At 36.4% G+C, this 18,230-nt stretch overlaps 1 protein-coding gene across 1 annotated transcript in view; it reads left to right on the forward strand.

Moving 5' to 3' along the window:
* Positions 1-18,230, forward strand: part of LOC122803660 (protocadherin-9-like) — a 2,559,623-nt gene that overhangs the window by 2,120 nt on the left and 2,539,273 nt on the right. Inside the window, exon 2 of the mRNA XM_044073439.1 lies at positions 13,711-13,985. Within this exon, the coding sequence (XP_043929374.1) occupies positions 13,711-13,985 (275 nt within the window). The remainder of the gene's footprint in view (positions 1-13,710; positions 13,986-18,230) is intronic.

The following is an 18,230-nucleotide window of genomic DNA, read 5'->3' on the forward strand; positions in this document are numbered from 1 at the left end:
TGGAAAGTTATCATAATGTCTGTAATTGCTTGAGCAGGCTACCTCTACCCTATATTGAAAAATACTTTCTTAGAATTTGGCTATACTGCGTACCAAGCATGGATTTATCCATAAGGACATTATTCACTGATGAAGCCACTCAGTGTTTTAGTATCTTCCTTACTCTGCAAACTGTTTTATAAAAGCTCCATAGGTAAACTTATATAATTTGCAAAAGCTTTGTGTCATTATAATGTCTTAATTCATTCACACCTATAGCACTTTTTTGCATACTTGTATTTAACATCCATCACTCCTTAACGTGTACTGGCATGTTCTGAGACTGGGTTATTTAACTTTGATTAACCAATTAAAAGGGCAAGGTGCAATCAACAAAATGACACTATCAAGGGCATCCTGATGTGGAGATATTAATTACTGTGTAGTTAGCGATAGTAATACTACCCTGGCTTAGTTAATATATGACAATTTTCCAATGGATTTAGTACAACAGTTATATAACTTTTCGACTTTGCAGTATTTAAGACATTATGTAAATCTAGGATTATAAGATCTGTATAGTACAAGACAAACATTATTCCCATAGTTGAAGTTAATCAGATATAAAGCAGTTTAATAAATGATAGCTAAAGACTGGAGTAGAAATAAATCAGTGTTGGAGCAGGGTAGAAGTAGTGATTGGATACATGAAGGTAGCAAAGTTAGTTTTTGATAATTATAGCAAAACTGGGTATTCTGATAGGCTGACAATTGATATGTTAGGTCAAACAGCAGATGGGACTAAAATAAATCACCATTTACTTGAGAGAATGTGTTTGTTTTCGAGGGGAGGGTATAATACGTTTCAGTTTAAATTTTCTCTGTCCGGAGATTTTAATTTACTGAGGCAGTCTTTCTAAAGTTCTTATTTGTTACTGATACTGTAAATAAATCCCATATAATGTTATGTTAGAAAAAGAGCTACATTGTTTATTAAAGAGTGATTATTAGACAGGTCTGATTCGGTCCAACAAGTTTTTTGATAGTGATTTTGAAGTACACATTCTTTGGTTTAACTTATGTTGCCAGGAGAGTTTTAATCTTGAAAGATCAGTTGCAAAGGTCCAAAATTAAATATCATTAAAATCTTCTATTTAGGTCTCTACATGATCTGAAAAGTTGGCTATTCACAGAAGGGGTCTTTTTAAACATTGGAGGGATGATTTTTTGTTGTAGATTTAGTTTTGTTAAAAAGCACATGCCCTCAGCATCCCCATGTCATTTAGCATCTGTTTACTGCAAAGCACAATCAAAGGCAACATATTGACGCAATTTGGGGTGCATTAATAACTGGCATTACAGAATAGCTGTAATTGTGAAATACATTTTATTTTTAATTAACAATAATCATATAATTAAGGGACAAAATGAATAGTTTTGCTACAATGCTTTAATTCACTTGTAAAGGGAATATGAAAAAAAAACAGTAATGTAACTGCAGAAATGCTGCTTATTTAAAGATCATGTTCTGAGATCCTCCTTACCTTTTCCATTTTTTAATTGTCAGTTTTCACATTCCTTCTGCTTTTTCTACGAGCTGCTGATGCACTGAGATGTACTACAAATAATGACTAAATAGTAAAAGTATTTATAAATGTCCCTGCTTATACATCCTGATGACTTACTACTCTGGGTCTTTAAACACGCAATGTTATTGAGCAATTCCTCAGTGTAGTTTGAAATATCTAGAGGACAGTTATAGATCCAGAACAATGTCATGACAATGCATGATGTGATGATGTTTTTCTGGTGCAGTGTTTCCATTGGATTACTTATCAGGAAGTACAAGTGGGAATATTTAAAAATATTTTTACTATGTATTACATAATTGCAGACATTTCAGTGCATCAACAATCCAAATGCACTTGGGCAGAATTTGAAAACTGATGAGCTTAGAAAAGGAGAAAGGTAAGGTGGATCTCTGAACTTGACCTTTGAGTTGTACAAGGTGGATCTCTGAACTTGATCTTTAAGTTGTCCAAGGTGGATCTCTGAACTTGATTTTTAAGTTGAACAAGGTGGATATCTGAACTTGATCTTTAAGTTGTAGAAGGTGGATCTCTAAACTTGATCTTTAAGTTGTACAAGGTGGATCTCTAAACCTGATCTTTATGTTGTACAAGGTGGATCTCGAAACTTGATCTTTAAGTTGTACAAGGTGGATCTCTGACCTTGATCTTTAAGCTGTACCTTAGCTGGGGAACAATATCAGATTGACTGATTAAAACCTTTTGAAAGTAATTTAATGATGTGTTACATCCCTGTCTGTTAGAATGATGGACTGCATTTGACTGGAGTTCTCTGTCAAAAAGAATTTAACTGTGAGAAAAATATTTTCAGCCAAATATGTAAAACAGCTGTTTCCATTATCTATTCAGTTAAAATATTTTTTTCACATTTGAAATTACATAATTGTGGTACTAAATACTGAAAATTCAGTACCATGATTAAATTACATTGTAACAAAAGCAGTCTGTGTGTGGTCTGCTATTCAAGTACATAGTAGAGATGCATTGTAACCTGCATAATCAGTACTCTAGGTGTGATTAACTTGGATGTTAACACTTATATGGGAATGATTGCATGAGCACTGAAGGGCGTCTACTTGGCTTTATGTAAAGTATGTCAGTGAAGCTCATATTCAGCATAAGTAGAGTGGAGAATCTGCAGATTTTGTTAAATGTAGTCTGAATTAAATTGGTATTTTCATTATAGGTAAGTACAGTTATTGGAAGGTCACATTCAAGTGTACATAATACAGCATTTCTTGCAACTGCTGTCTTGGTTCCATGCATTTAGACTAGTCAGACTGTGCAGCATGGTTTCAGCTAATTTTCTACCTTCCATACCTTAAATCAATATGCAGTTTGAATGGTAGGACCTGAGCACGTCAAAGTTTAATTACAATTATGAATATTTCCTAGTTTCTTTCCATTTGATTTAGATATGGTCTTGACTGTTTTCCTATTGAGCTTATTACCTTCCATTCAGTTCTGTAGGAAGCAGCTTTCACTTTAAAACCATTATTGTGTATTTTAAGAGTGTTTCCAGACCTACAGATAAAGGTGACATCTGCATATAAAACCATAGTTGAAGACAAGCTAGTGAAAGTTATATGATTTACAAATAGAGAGTAAAGGACTCATCATAATACAGAGCCTGATAGAATACCTGTTAGGAAAACTCTGTAGCGGATGTAGGCAGCCAGTATGAATGTTATAGTTTCTCTTGCTGTGACAATTTGTCATATTATTTACTATGTTAGTGCCAAAACTGATTATAAGTTGCTTCTGAATGAGAACATATGAACTTGTTCTGAATCACTAGGAGGTTAATTTTGGATTATGTACATGGTCATTATTCCTCTCTTGTCCTGCTATTTCATAACCAGAGCAGGTCTGTTAAATATAAACACAGACAGCACTTGCTTTTGATTTTTTTCATAAGTTCATAGGTGTACAGTAGGCTAACCATAACCGGGGCTTTACAAGCTTAGCTATGCAACTCATATGTCTCCCATGATTTATTTTGTGCTTTAGAGGTTATTTTAAGGGGGTATATATTAGCTAGGATATGATTTAACTACTGCCACTGTCCATCAGAGACATAGGTGCCAGACCAGAGGTGAATTTCTGATCTCTCATTCAGTGGTCCAGGTTGCTTTTGAATAGAGTTAGGGAAGTGCTTTGCTTCACATTGTTGAGAAGTCTGTTCCAGAGAATGGGTGGTCTCTGAGATACATACCTGTTCCTCCAGCATGTCCTGTTTATATTGTAAACACACTTGAAATTATTAGATCTAGTAGTTCTGATGCTGTTCATTTTGTGGATATGGAAATGGTCCATCAGAGTGGGATTCAAGGGTGCCATATATGCTAGCTATAGATCACAATTAAACAGATTGTAGATAACAGAGTTCATGTTAAAGTTGATGAATATTCCAAGGTTATGATTAATTATTAGTTTGTGAATGGATGACAACAATTGCACTCTGAAAATAGAAAAAAGACATGTTTGTTAACAGTTTTCTGCTGTTTGAAAGATGCTTAACAAGGTTTTGTTAAGCACTTCTAAGCAATGTTAAGATCAAGTATAATGCTAGGGATTAACAGGGGACAATGTCAGCTGACAAAAAACAGTGGCAGAAGATAGAACAACTTTTAAAAGCTGTTAGAACATGAGCTGCCATATTTATGAACATAACATGTGACAGAAGGAAGTACCTAACAGCTTTTAAAGCCATTAATTCTACATGGTAGCCCTCCATTTCTGCTTGTTGTCTATTTGACAGAGTTAAATGCTTTACTAGCTTTCAAAAACTTTGAAAGCCAGTTTAAAAAAAACAAAACACTTTGCCTATAACCCTTCATTATATGTTCTTGATACAGATGCAGGAATTTATCTCTTGAGTTTACTCTTGAGGTGAATTTTTTGGTATCTCAAACAAATTATACACTGGTTATGATCAGAGATCTGATCTTCATCTACTGTATTAGTTCTGGCTGGTTTTGAACAAAACTTGAACAAGTTGAATGTTCTGTGCCCAGTTTAGAACAAAACAGTAAATGATTTGCATTTTTATAGAGCAGGATGCAGGCAACTGTTTAATACCTTAAAAAATGGTTATTCTGAACAGAATGTTAAATGATAAAGCTGTATATATATTTGCATCCTGGTGGCATTTACAAACAGAGCTTATACAGGTTTCCAGCACAGAGTGCTGACAGTGCACTGTATGGGCACATTTCAGTGTATCACATATGCATTTCATATGCTCCACGAGCTGCTGTTATAAGATATCTTTAAGACTGCATCCAGTGACTTTGTCCTCAGCTTGTCTTGGTTGCTTCCTCCCAATCCTTTTGAATTTGTACATCAGTGACTATTCATTCTACAAATATCAATGATCTTCCCAGTAACTGCCTGTAGCTTCAGTGCACAGGAATAAAGAAGGATTTGATCCTACAAGAAGATCCTGTTTTCTAAAAGAAAAATGAATGGATAAAGTGAGGGAGTGAGATAACAGAGTCAAACACAAAAGTATTTTATGTAGACACTATATTTTAAACTGTTTAAAATAATGGCTTTCTTGAAAGTAAGTAGACATTGCCATAAGATAATTAAGTATGCCATAATTAAGAATATCAATCTGAAAACAGAGATGTTTTAATTATCTCATTTCCTCAGTGCTGGCACTTTGAATTAAGGCTCTGCTGTAGTAGTAAAAGTCCAAGTGCTGTGTTTGAGAGACTGAGTACACCATTAACAATAAACCAGCATCCTGTCTTGCTGCAGCAGTTATTAATAACAGACTTAGCATTTTAATTAAAAAAGCATTTGTAAAAGAGTGGCATTTGGTTTTCTATTTGGCATCTCCTGGCCTTGCAATTTGGGTTATTATGTATAAGAAAATGAATCTTGATAGCTACCCGAATAGCTTAATTTACTAGGCTTTGGACATTCACTGTAAAAGTAAATTGATGTATTCTGGGCCGCAAGGTTTTAAGGCAGGCTTATTTGCTTTCTGCATGTCAAGCATGCATGATACTCTGCTAGAAAATTTTTTTTTGCTTTGTTTTAATGACAACTACTATTTCTGCTTTTCTTAAAATCATCTGGTTTGCACTAATCAAATGTCCCAAGATTTTTAAATATTACTCCTGTCAAATACCCAGTGACATTGCTGTGTTTTCATTCATTGCCTTCCACGCTGTTAAATGATGATTACAATGTCGCAGATACAATGCAATAAGAACGTTTGTTTTTGCAATTTTCAAATCTGATCCTAAAACATTTTAAACATGTGCTGTCATATATTTTACCTGTTTGTACTTGTTAGAAAGTTAATCATTTTTATAAAGCATTATATTTATATTATATTAAAAACATATGTTGATCAGTTATTCATTACAGCATAGAGGGATGGATAAACATGATAATTAGAGGGTAAAATGAAAGACCTAGAACTATTTTTCACAGCTATGAGATACAATAAACTAACTTTATATTAAGGGAAACGCATTAAGGGAAAGCGCAAATAATATTATTTAATGGAGTAGACAAAATTTGAAAATATAGAAACTGTGGCAAGGCAGCATGGTTCAAAGATTTCAATCTCAGAGGACCTATGTGATATTAAGTCCCCCTTTTTTTTCAGCATTTCATTATCAGATTATTTTCTTTGATATTGTGGCAAATTTTGTCTTTCAATAATGACAAGGTAGAATGAATGCCAGTGCATGTTATGGCTTCAAACAATATATAACTGATTGAATGTATATTCTGAGTACAAATTCACAACAGTATGCTCCAGTGATCATTTAAGTAAGGGCATAGATGAGAGTAACGCCCACCAGCCAACTAATGATATCGTATTATATGCACTTCAGTTAAAAACTATTTTTTAGGGGCACAGCAATCTACTTAGAATACTGTAAAACACTGTAAGTGATTATTGCAATTAACACAGTAAAATCATTGAAGTTCATTTGAAGCACAACTTAAATCATAGCATTTTAATTGCTATCAGAACTAGACTGATGATGCTTATTTAAATGCACACAAAGCAGAGCTTAGTTAAAGCAGATCAGATGGAAAAGCTGAAATAAAAATGCTGAAGCAAATAGCGTTGCACTTTGGGTAAAACTGGAATACTTTTTAGGGTGAATGACTAAGATTTGTGGAATGCTAAATGAACTTATTCACCTCTGTGGAATACCTACCTATGTAATTGTTTTCTACTTTTGCAGTTTCATTGTGTTGCTCATCTCTTTTTGAGTCAGGATATACTTGTTATCACTGACTCCATATAGATACAAATCACAGAGCAAGTCATGGGAGAATTATGTACACAGCTCAATAAATTGATAACTGAACCAAATCCAGTCTGTCTAGGAAGATATGCTGGTACAAAATGACTTACCGAGTCACAGTTTGTACATGGAAACTGAGAGGAATCAAGCCAAAGACTGGAGAACCAGATTGCCAGATTGTGTGTGTGTATTTGTTTGTTTGTGTGCGTGTGTGTGTGTTTGATTTTTTGCATGTCTGTATGTATAGTTCTGTTGATTTAATTTTTTTTTTGTTTATGTATGACAATGTATTTAAATACATGTGCTTTTTTGTTTATTTTTAACAAAATTCATTACATATCCAGAAAAAGCAGAAGGCACTAAAATATAGTGTAGTGTAACAGACTAGAAAATAGCTAGACTGCTATTAAACAAATGAAATGCACATTAGGTTAATACAAGTGAAGTACTCTTTGGACCAGATTCCAAAAGAACTGCTGTGGGTGTAATTGACTTACTTGAGTGCAAGGGCTGGAATCTGGACCATCGTGTTAAGAACAACACGTCATAACAGCACATCAGATGCTACTGTGGACATTAAATAACATGAAACCTTTTTATTGTTTATGTCATCTTTAAGGTACATACATTGGTCATATATACATGGGTCACTCTCTCCCACCCAACATGGTTTCCGCCCTGGGCATAACACTAACACAGCCCTTCTCTCCTTCTTACACTCTGTCAACTCAGCTCGAGACTCTGGTAACTTAGTTTCATCTGTTCTCTTAGCTCTATCTAAAGCTTTTGATACCATCTCCCACTCCCATCTACTAAACCATCTATCTAACCTCAACATCTCCCCAGAAACTCTATCCTGGTTTTCTAGCTTTCTTTCTGACAGGTCCCAAGCAGTGAAATGGGGCCAAACCTCCTCCACTTTCCTTCCTACACCCACAGGAGTTCCCCAAGGCTCTATACTTGGCCCTCTCCTATTTAATATCTTTGGAAATGATTTCCACAAAGCTATTCCCAATACCAATATTGTCCAATACGCAGATGACTCTACTTTGATCTGCTCTGCTTCCAGCTTTAGAGAACTCCAATCTCTAACTCAAGCCGCTTTCACAACCACAGAAAAATGGATGCACGAAAATCACCTCTCACTTAACGCTAACAAAACTAAGATTCTTCTTTTCACCCACTCAAAATCCAACACCACCGAAAGAAATTAATTTCAAATTTCTTGCTTTAACAACTCCAATATTAACACCGTTCCCTCCGCTAAACTTCTAGGTGTCACAATCGACGAACACTTAAAATTCAATACCCATATCCAACTTAACATCAAAAAAACCCATATAAAACTCGGCCTGCTATACAGAAATAATCAATTCCTCTCCCCCTCTACTCGTCATACCTTAGCCACTACATATCTCCTCCCATCTCTTCTATATGGTGCCCCTCTGCTTACAAATCTATCTTCTACCCTAACCTCCAAACTGGAAGTATACTACAATAAAATTTCAAAATTTGCCTCCAAGGCAAGCCCCCTCTCTCATCACTGCACATCACTACAAACCCTAAAGTGGCTTGAACTCCCAAATCATCTAGACTACCTCCAAATTGTCTCAGCCCACAAGCTAATCTTTTAACCCACCCTCTGCCCCGCACTATCCAATATTCTTCAACCTTACTCCTCCCCACCAGACCCCTTAGATCTTCTAATCAAAACCTTATTTCCATCCACAAACCCAAACGCCCAGCAGGTCAACTTTTACTCTCCTTTTCCCTTGCTAAAAAATGGAATGCCCTTCCCTCTGTCCTGAGGACCTGTGACAACCTATACTCCTTCAAAACACAACTCCTCTCCTACCTGCATACTCATCGAAAATGTAACTGCACACTTCACTCTATACCTCCCAAACTCCCCTCTTCCTTCTCTCCTGGCTAACTTTCATTACCTTCATATTTCTCTCATGGTCACACTCTACCAAGGTAACTAACAGCTACTGCTAACCCTATACAATATTTCCTTTCATCCTCCTAGACTCTTTCCTTAACTTCAAATGTTACTAAATTACTAATTTGAAGGAATTTGCAGGAGGTAGTCTCCCAATTTGAATGCTTACCTCCTATGATTTAAATAATTCAACCTTTTGTATGTAAATCATTTTTTCTCTCTTTGAATTCTAATTGTACTTCGAAAAATGTGATCTAAAGTTGCAGGTTGACACAATGTTCTTTTGTATGTAACTCATTTTTAGCTTTGAATTTTATTTGTATGTCTAATTATTATGTCTTGTAACATTGTATTGTGGAGCTTTTCTTCCCGGGCCTCCACTGAAAATGGGCTCTTTGGCCCAGTGGACCTCCCCAGTCACCAAACTGGAATAAAATAAAATAAAATAAATAAAATAAATGTGATAAAGTACAATTCTAACTTTTTCAGTGTTTTGCTCATTTCACAGTTATTATAGTAGTCACCTCGAAGTTGCAGGAGCTATTTTTGAGATGTTTGTTTCTTTTATAGCTAGTTTAATAATAGATTCATAGGTGAGTACTAGGCTAGCTGCCCTTGGGGGCCATTTTAAGCCTAACCAGTTTACCTTTTTGTGCTTGAAATAACCTGTCCCATTTCATTATACATTTGTCTTACCCATCCCATGGTCAATAATCATATATTACCCCTAATGAGAATAACTAGTTTCATACCATAGATAATTAGAGGGGACCCATGCATGAGATAAAGCATTTAATAGTATGGGGAGAGGGAGCACGAGTAAATGTTTTGTTTCCCATCCATAGATCTAAGTTGTGCTTGAAAACGTACAGGACTGAACTTTGTTTTATGTTGTTGGGGTGTCTGTTCCACAGCAGTGGTACCCACTATAAGATATACCTTACCTCCAAACCATTTTATTGATGTTGCAGAAAAGAATTGGATCCCAAGACCAAGTATTCTTGATGCTATTTGACTTGCTGATATGATATATAATGTGATATGATCCTCTTCCAAGAATCTTAGAATAAGTCTACTCATGTGTTTACTAGCTTGGAAGTTACCGAGTCAGGAAGACAATTCAAGTTATGTATACAGTTATAGGGACCCAGCTTGCTTTTTGGAGCAAGAGAGTGTGCTTTCTTTTAGGCAGCACAGGGACTCAGTAGAAAGATCTCTGTGTCACAGTTCTGTGGTTCGGTCCTGATTTTCTGTCGTGTGTGTGTGTGTGTGTGTGTGTGTGTGTGTGTGTGTGTGTGTGTGTGTGTGTGTGTGTGTGTGTGTGTGTGTGTGTGTGTCTGTGTGTGTGTGTGTGGTTTGCAAGTATGCAAGGATTTACACTGGCTTCCTCCCAAAATCATGGTGCTTTAATCTGTAGGTTTTATTAACTGTTGTTTGGGTTTAGAATACAGTTTGCTGTGCTGAGAATATAATTGCTATTGTATAGTACAAGGAGCATATTGAATATGCTCCAATGTTTGGAAAAAAGACAAACCAGTTAAGCACCAGAATAGCATGCAGCCCATCCTTAACCACTATTCAGTACCTCCTGCTTATGTTGTTAAGGTCGGATCCCACACTAGGCAGTAAAATATGCCTGTACTGACTAGCAAATGTCAGTGGCAGAATAAAAGATTTCTTTCAGTCTGCCGTCTTGACAATTAGCATGTCTCTAACTTCCTGTAAAAAAAAAATATATTAAAGAGTTGCTAGAATAACAGGATGTGTGTTCATCTGTGTAGTTTGAAGAATGCAAATGCTGAAACTCAAATGTATGTCATTATTAATTACTTCAAGCTTAATTAAAATAGATCAGATGGAAAAGCTGAAATGAACAAGGATGAAGAAGATAGTCTTCAGTCTCGAGGTGAATTTCTTGGCATCCATGTGTCAAACACATAATAAGACAGAGACCCAATAATATTCCTTTACGTTTTTCTAGGTGAACAGATAGAGAATGTAGTAGACAAAGCATATTGTGAGTTATGTAAGAATTTTACCATTTCTTGATTAAGTATGGAATTTGAATGACATGTATGGGCCCATCCAAATACCTAGATGTTTATGTAATTGAAGTTTTGTCAGGAGCAGAAATCTAGATATACTTTATGCTTTTGTTATGTATTATGGTGTTTTTTTCTAACACGTGTAATCACAATTATATGTCAGAAAAGTAAATTTGGACTTCTTGGGCATTTTTTAAGGCTTAAGCACAAATATTTGCAAAGCTTTTAGGGAGAGACATCATTACAAGTAGGTTAATAACAAGACAGTAGACAAAAATTTAACCTAGAACTTTCAAGTAATGCAGTTACACAAGAAAACAACCTGACTTATTTCCCACTTGAGCATGCATACTAACCATTATTTAAAGTGCTAACAAACCAAGACATTATACATATTTCTTTTAACTAAGCGCAAGAGAGAGAGAGAGAGAAAGAGAGAGAAAAGTGAGATATACGGAGAGAAAAGAGGTGGAAATTATAAATATAACCATAGCTTGAGCTGGAAATATTATTTCCTATCGATTGCAGATATATTTATCCTGTATGCCACTGCCAGTATTCTTTATATTTCAGTCACACTTTGGACATCATATACCTTCAAAGTGACATAACTCTATGCTCACAAACTCCAAAGCATATTCATCTACAGCATTTCTGATATGATGCTACAACATTGTTTCCTTTTTCCAGTCTTATAGATGTGGTGCTTTCAAATATGCTCAGTTTAAATTTGCATTCAGTTTTGCCCACATATTTACATGTAGAACCATGTATAAGAAACATGTTGCCATGCATAATAATTGAAATGGACTATCCTGTGATATCCATTTCAAAAGATTTACCTTCCCAGATATGCATGAAATAAACATACCTTTTACATCTAAAACAGTCCTTTGAGCATTCTCCCTTTAATATGTTAGAATACTTATCATCCAGAAAAGGGGTAGTATAAAGTGCCACTTAAGGCGCACAGTCTCTTAAAAGTGAATGTCAGAATCTTATCAAATATATTAGATAACCTTGTCTTATATTTCAAGATTGTTCTTTGTGCTTATAGAAATATAACCTGATACTATATGTATCTTTTCTGGTACAATTCATTCATATGTTATTTAATTATTTATATATACTTACTTCCCTTCTATCCATCTGGTATGCAGGGTTGCAAAGTTGTGTTTTACATCGAAAACCTTTATAAGGAGACATGATAAGAAGCATTTAAATCATGACTTCTCACCTGAAGAAGAACAGTAGTGTTATTAAAGAACTTGAGGGGAGTGTAAAGGAATAAACTATGGATACTGAGATGGAAACTGATTTGAGCAATCTGTGTATATCATAAGAAACAGTTACTATTAACTGTATGCTCTATGTCTCCTTCTAACACAAATGTACAAGTCACACTGGATGCATTTAGCAGATCTCAATGCTTATGGATTGTCAGTTGGTTTATAACATTTTAGTTTTATGATGGCATACCTCAGCAGAATTTTGCAGAATGCCCCTGATTTTGCCTCATATTTTTGCCTTACCCCATAAAAATGTGATTTTCTAGCAAATCACTGAGGATTACAGAGATGTTAGAGTTTCATGTGGAAGCAAAACTTGTTACTCTATTAACTTTTCAAGAGGATTAGATTAATATTTAAAAGTTGTCCCTGATTTTGGCCGTTTGCCCTCACAGTGATTGTGCCATAATATTTGAGCAAAGTAATTGAAAGGTACATGTGATGGAGTTTATAAGATTAAAGGAAATTTGAAAAAAAGCAGAATAATGAGACATAATTTTTAAAATATTTCTAATTATGGGCAAGCCAGGCAAGCAAACTGTTGAGTAAGGCAGAGCTGATGAACTTGCTTGACAGGCAGGACAGGCGGTGTTGTCATATGCAAGTCATATGTTCACTGCCATGCTTTCATGAAAATGTCATGCAGGCCTAACGCATGCATTGGCAATAACTTTATTACAACTATGGTTCAGTCCAGTCAAGAGTAGATATTCAGGGATGCAGGTGAGCAAAAATAAGGACATGTATGATATTTGCTGATTTCTGTTTTGCTCTAACCATTATAGAAGAACATTTTTTTCTGACAACTAGAGCAAGTAATATAGCAACAGTGCAGTAACTTACCTACGTTAGTATCAAATAATATTATTTTTTACCTCCACCTGCTCTCTTCTGACAGGTTTTCGGTTTCCTCTCTGTATTTTGCTGTTGTAACTAACGTACAAGTCCTACGTACACTTCTCATTACTTTTATCCAATAATCATAATGCTGTGCAGCACTTATAGGTCAAAATAGTGGTTAAAATAATGGTCATAACATGACATTTCTAAACATCCTGTCCAGATTTTAGCATTCCAACTACTACTACTACCACTACCAGCCTCATTAAGTGCTATATTGTCCTTTCAAAAAACATGAGTACAACATTTGGGACAAAAATGAGTAAGGACAATGACAGTCCTGATGGGGTACAGACCTCTAGATGACATACTGAACAATACATTTGTTTGACATGTCCTCCACCTGTGAACACAACAAGGGCAATGTCTCTTTTCTTCCTGGGACTTAATCATCATAAAGAAGCTAATCATGTTTCACTTTCATTTAGCATAGACATTATGCAGCTTTGCTTCTCCTGAAAGCATATATTCTACAGAAGAAAAAAAAATCTTGATTTATGTATCAACACTTTTGTTTATCCTTTGTTGTCTAGGTTTGTCCCACTAAGCTAATGAGTTATTTTTTAAGGGAGGCCCAAGGTGTAATTTATACTCCTAGGAGAAATTTAGCCAAGGCATCAGGGAACTTTTCCTACTCTTTCTGCGTATGGTGATACTGTTTGTAGTGACACTTTCTGCTTCCAGTCCATGCGTGGAGGCTCAGAGAAGCAGGAAGAGACATCGCGAGTCATGATGGCAGGAAGGAAATAGTTGATGAAGTAGCTGATTCTGGAGACACAGGAGTTGCTTTGGAGATGGAGTTTGACTATTCACAAAACAACTTTTTGGCAGATAATGAAGAGGAGTGGTTTACTGAGAGGGAATCAAAGCAGAGTGCTGAAGTAAATGGGAATGCACCTTTAAAGGATTCTGAAACTACGTTTCAGAACAGTTGTTCCAAGAAGAATCGTAAGATGGATGTTTGATTGCAACCCTCCAATCAGGGGACTGGCTGTTCACGGTTTTCAGTGTTCGACATTTAGGTGCCGCGTTTAGGCATTCGACAGTCTAAATGTTTGACGATGTGATAGGAACCCAAGGTGATGACAAAGATGAAATCTGTGGTGAGGCTGAGCAGTAAAGATGAAAAAGACCTTGAAAGGTATTAGGCTTGGGATAGTGTAATTGCACCATTGGATATCTCTTCTAAGAAAATAAAGCTTTTATTCACCTTACAAAAATGCACACTGTGACATTCTGCTTGAGGCAGGACAACGTATGCAAAATTAAGAAAAACTGTAACTCATGGAACTTATATGTGCTCCAAACACTTAACAGAGAGACAAAAAAGAGAACATTAATGCAGTTCTGGATAGAAGGTGAGGATGAAAGTGATAAAACACCTTTTAAAGACTTTATATTGAGAAGTTATGGATGTTACAAACATTTTTGAAGATAGAGGTTTGTGTATTGGTTGATCGGAATGTGGTATGGTTTTGAAAATGGAAACATTATACATATTCTGAGAATAATAAATGCAGTAGGAAATAGTGGCTGTGTTAAATATAGGGCACGACCAAAATATATATACTGTTTTTGTGGAAAAGATGATCAAGTAATCATTAACTGTGACAAAAGAAAGTATTCCATTTGTGGTAAATTGAAGCATGAAGCAAAGAAACGTGATATGATGTGTAGGAAATGTGAACAAACAGGACACGCATGAGTGGATTGTGAAGCTAATACAGAAGTTAAATAACAAGAGCAAAAGCAGAAATGAGAATATAATACAGAAGAAAACGTAGATGAACATGAAGAACAAGCTATAGTACGAGAAAATAGTGCATGAAAAAGATGCAAATAATGTAGAGGGAAAGATGCAAGAGACAAGTGAGATGAATATATGAATTGGACAATGGTTAAGCGAAAATAATTCTATAGAGAAAAGGGGGAGAGTTACTAAAAGGAAGCTGAAAAGTGTAGTTGTGATAGAAAATAAAAATGGCCAAGAGTAGAAGAAGATAATTTATATAGGAAGAAAAGTGAGCATCTTAGCTATAAATGTTAACAGTATAAAGAATATTAAAAGAAGATTAGGTGTATTAGATTAGTGTTCAACCCTTGATATGCATGTCATCATATTAGAAGATACAAGAATATTAACAGAAAAAGAAGAGTTACAAATAAAAGAGTTAAGAGATGGTAGACTCATTTGGAATATGGGAAAAGATACATGTTCAGAATTAGGAATATTATATCATGAAACAACAAAAGATTTTGATTACACTATAGGAGAATTAGGCAGATTAGCTGTGATAGATATAAGATGGAAAAAAAGATGTCTATAGAATTATTGCTATATATGCATATGTTACAAAAAAGAGAGAAATTATGTTTAGAAAAAAATTAAATTTATTTACTTAACATTTGTTATCTGTGAATGTCCGACTTGGAAGGTAGCCAATTTTCAGGGGACGCCTGGTAAAAAACACTCCAGATGCATGTCTTTGAAAGTGGGAAAAAAATGGAGCACCCAGAGGAAGCACACATGAACACAGGGAGGACATGCAGACTCCACACAGAAGGCACTCCAGCTGAGAATCGAACCGGAGAACCTCTTGCGGTAAGGTGACAACGCTATTGCTGCACCACTGTGCCATCCATAAATTATGTTGGACTGAATATGGAAATAATATTGGTGGGGGATTTTAATTGTGATTTAAGAAAAAGAAAGAAGGAAATGATGTTATGATTATACCAGAAATAATAAAAAGTGGAAAACTATATATACATGTGTATATATATATATATATATATATATATATATATATATATATATATATATACATATATATATATATGGGTCTACTGCTTTTAGTCAAATCACATTTGGTCGAAAATGTTTTCAGGCAGCCCACTTCACTGAAACCTCACTTGACTGAAAGCACATTTGGTTGAAAATGGAATATGGCCCCTGCCCCACTGCAGTGCGACCCTGGAGTGACAGGTTCATAACCCAGAGACTGCCCATTCTATGGAATAGACTTCCCATACAAGTTAAGCAGAGCAACTCACTCTTCCTCTTCAAGAGAAATCTTGATGAGTGGATGGGAAATAGAAAGTTCACCCCGGGGATTACTCCAGTGGCTCTACATGATAGAGGCACTGGGAAGTAACATCTGGCAGCATGATGTCAGGACACTTCTATGGGCTAGGCTTGTAAAGGCTCCAAGGTCATTAGCCTAGTACACACCTTTGAACGTATAAAATGATTTTGTCAACATTATGTTTTTTATTTTAATTTCCTTGATAAAATGAGTGGCTAGTTTATACATGTACAAACACTTCACTTCAATGAAGTTCGCAGAAGACTGCAAACTAGGAGCCATAGTCAAGTCCCCAAATGATGTGGACATCCTACAGAAGGGCCTCACTGAGACAGATGCCTGGTGTCAGAGGCATGGCCTCAAGCTCAATGCCAAAAAGTGCAATGTCATCCCCTTTAGTAGAAACTCTGTACCCATGAACTACCACATAAACGGCAGTCTACTTAATGCCAAATGTGTGATAAGAGACCTTGGGACCCAGGTGGATAGTAGTCTCTCCTTTGATAATCACATCACCACAGTAGTCAGGAAATCCTTCTATGTGGCACACCTCATCACAAAAGAGTTCTCTTCCAGGAAAAAAGAGGTCATTGTTCCCCTCTACTCGGCACTCATTAGACCCATTATAGAGTACAATGCCCCTTTTGGAATGTACCTCACAAGACATCTGCAGCAGTTGAAAGGCCACAGAAGTACCTCACAAAGAGGATTACTGGCCTCAAACAGATGCCCTACACTGACTGTCTCAAAAACTCCAGCTTTACTCTGTAGCATATCGCCTTCTCCGAGGAGATCTCTGCCTAACATATAAAGCTATGTTAAACCCAGAGCTGTTGGACATGCTACACCTAAAGAAATCCCAATCCCTCTGAGCTACACACTCTAGGGACCTAAACCTTGTCACCACAATAAACAGGACATGCAGGAGAGATAGATTCCTGTCCCAGAGAATTTGTATACTCTGGAACAAGCTATCAATCTATGTCAAGCAAAGTTCCTCATTAGCACTCTTCAATAAAAATCTTGATGAGTAGATGGGAAATAGGAAATACACCCCAGGGATCACTTTTGTAGCTCTGCTTGACAGGGGAACAGGAAATTAACTTTCTTTGGTGGTGTAAGCCAGGGAACCTTTTTGGCTAGGCTTAGTTAGGCCCTTGGGCCGATAGCCTAGTACCTACCTATGAACCTATGGCTTTGTAAGTCAAGCAGAGATTGCCTCTTAGTAGACAATATGCGACCGAGAATAGCTGGAGTTTTTTAAGTCTGTCCGTGTAGGACGTGTTTAAGTGTTAGGATCCTCTTTGTGAGGTACTTTTTGGCCTTTCCAGCTTTTGAGTCTAGTAAGGACATGCCAAATGGGGCATTATATTAGATGATTGGCCTAATGAGGGAAGAGTAAAGAGTGATGATGACCACTTTCTTCCTGGATACAAAACCCTTGGTATTGAGATGTGCCACATAGAAGGACTTTCTGACCATAGTGGCAATGTGGTGGTCAAAAAAGAGGTGTCTGACAACCTGTGTCCCCAGATCTCTTATAACACCTTCAGTGTTCAGTGGGCTCCCATCAATGTGGCAATTAGTGGGAACTGGCTTTTTCCCCAAAGGGGATGATGACATATGTTTTGGCAATGAGATTAAGGCCATGGTTCCGGCACCAGTCGTTGGTCTCAGTGAGGCCTTTCTGAAGGATATAAACATCACTTGGGGAGTTAATAATGGCTCCCAACTTGCAATCATCTGCGAGCTTTGTCAGCCAGATTCCCTTTGTGTTGGACTGGACTTCTGAGAAGTAGATACCAAACAGGAGAGGACCCAGGACCAATCCCTTTGGGACTCCACTTGTGTCTGGTTGGCAGTCTGACTTGGAGTCAGCTACTTTCACACTGTGGGTTCTATCTGTGGGCCAGTTTGCAACCCACCTAGTGATATAGAGGGGTTGATACCTAGCTTAGTGAGTTTTTCTATAATTCCTGAGTGGGGAATGGTATCAAAGGCCTTGGCCAGATCAGGGTAGGCTGTATGAACCACCTTGCTTTCATCCAAAGCTCTGGTGACTGACTCAAAGAAGTTGACCCAGTAGGGACAAAGCCTGAGGTGAGGCTGTGATTGAAT

Source organism: Protopterus annectens, chromosome 5.part1, assembly GCF_019279795.1.
Source record: "Protopterus annectens isolate FY-2018-M chromosome 5.part1, PAN1.0, whole genome shotgun sequence".
Taxonomy (NCBI): Eukaryota; Metazoa; Chordata; order Ceratodontiformes; family Protopteridae; genus Protopterus; species Protopterus annectens.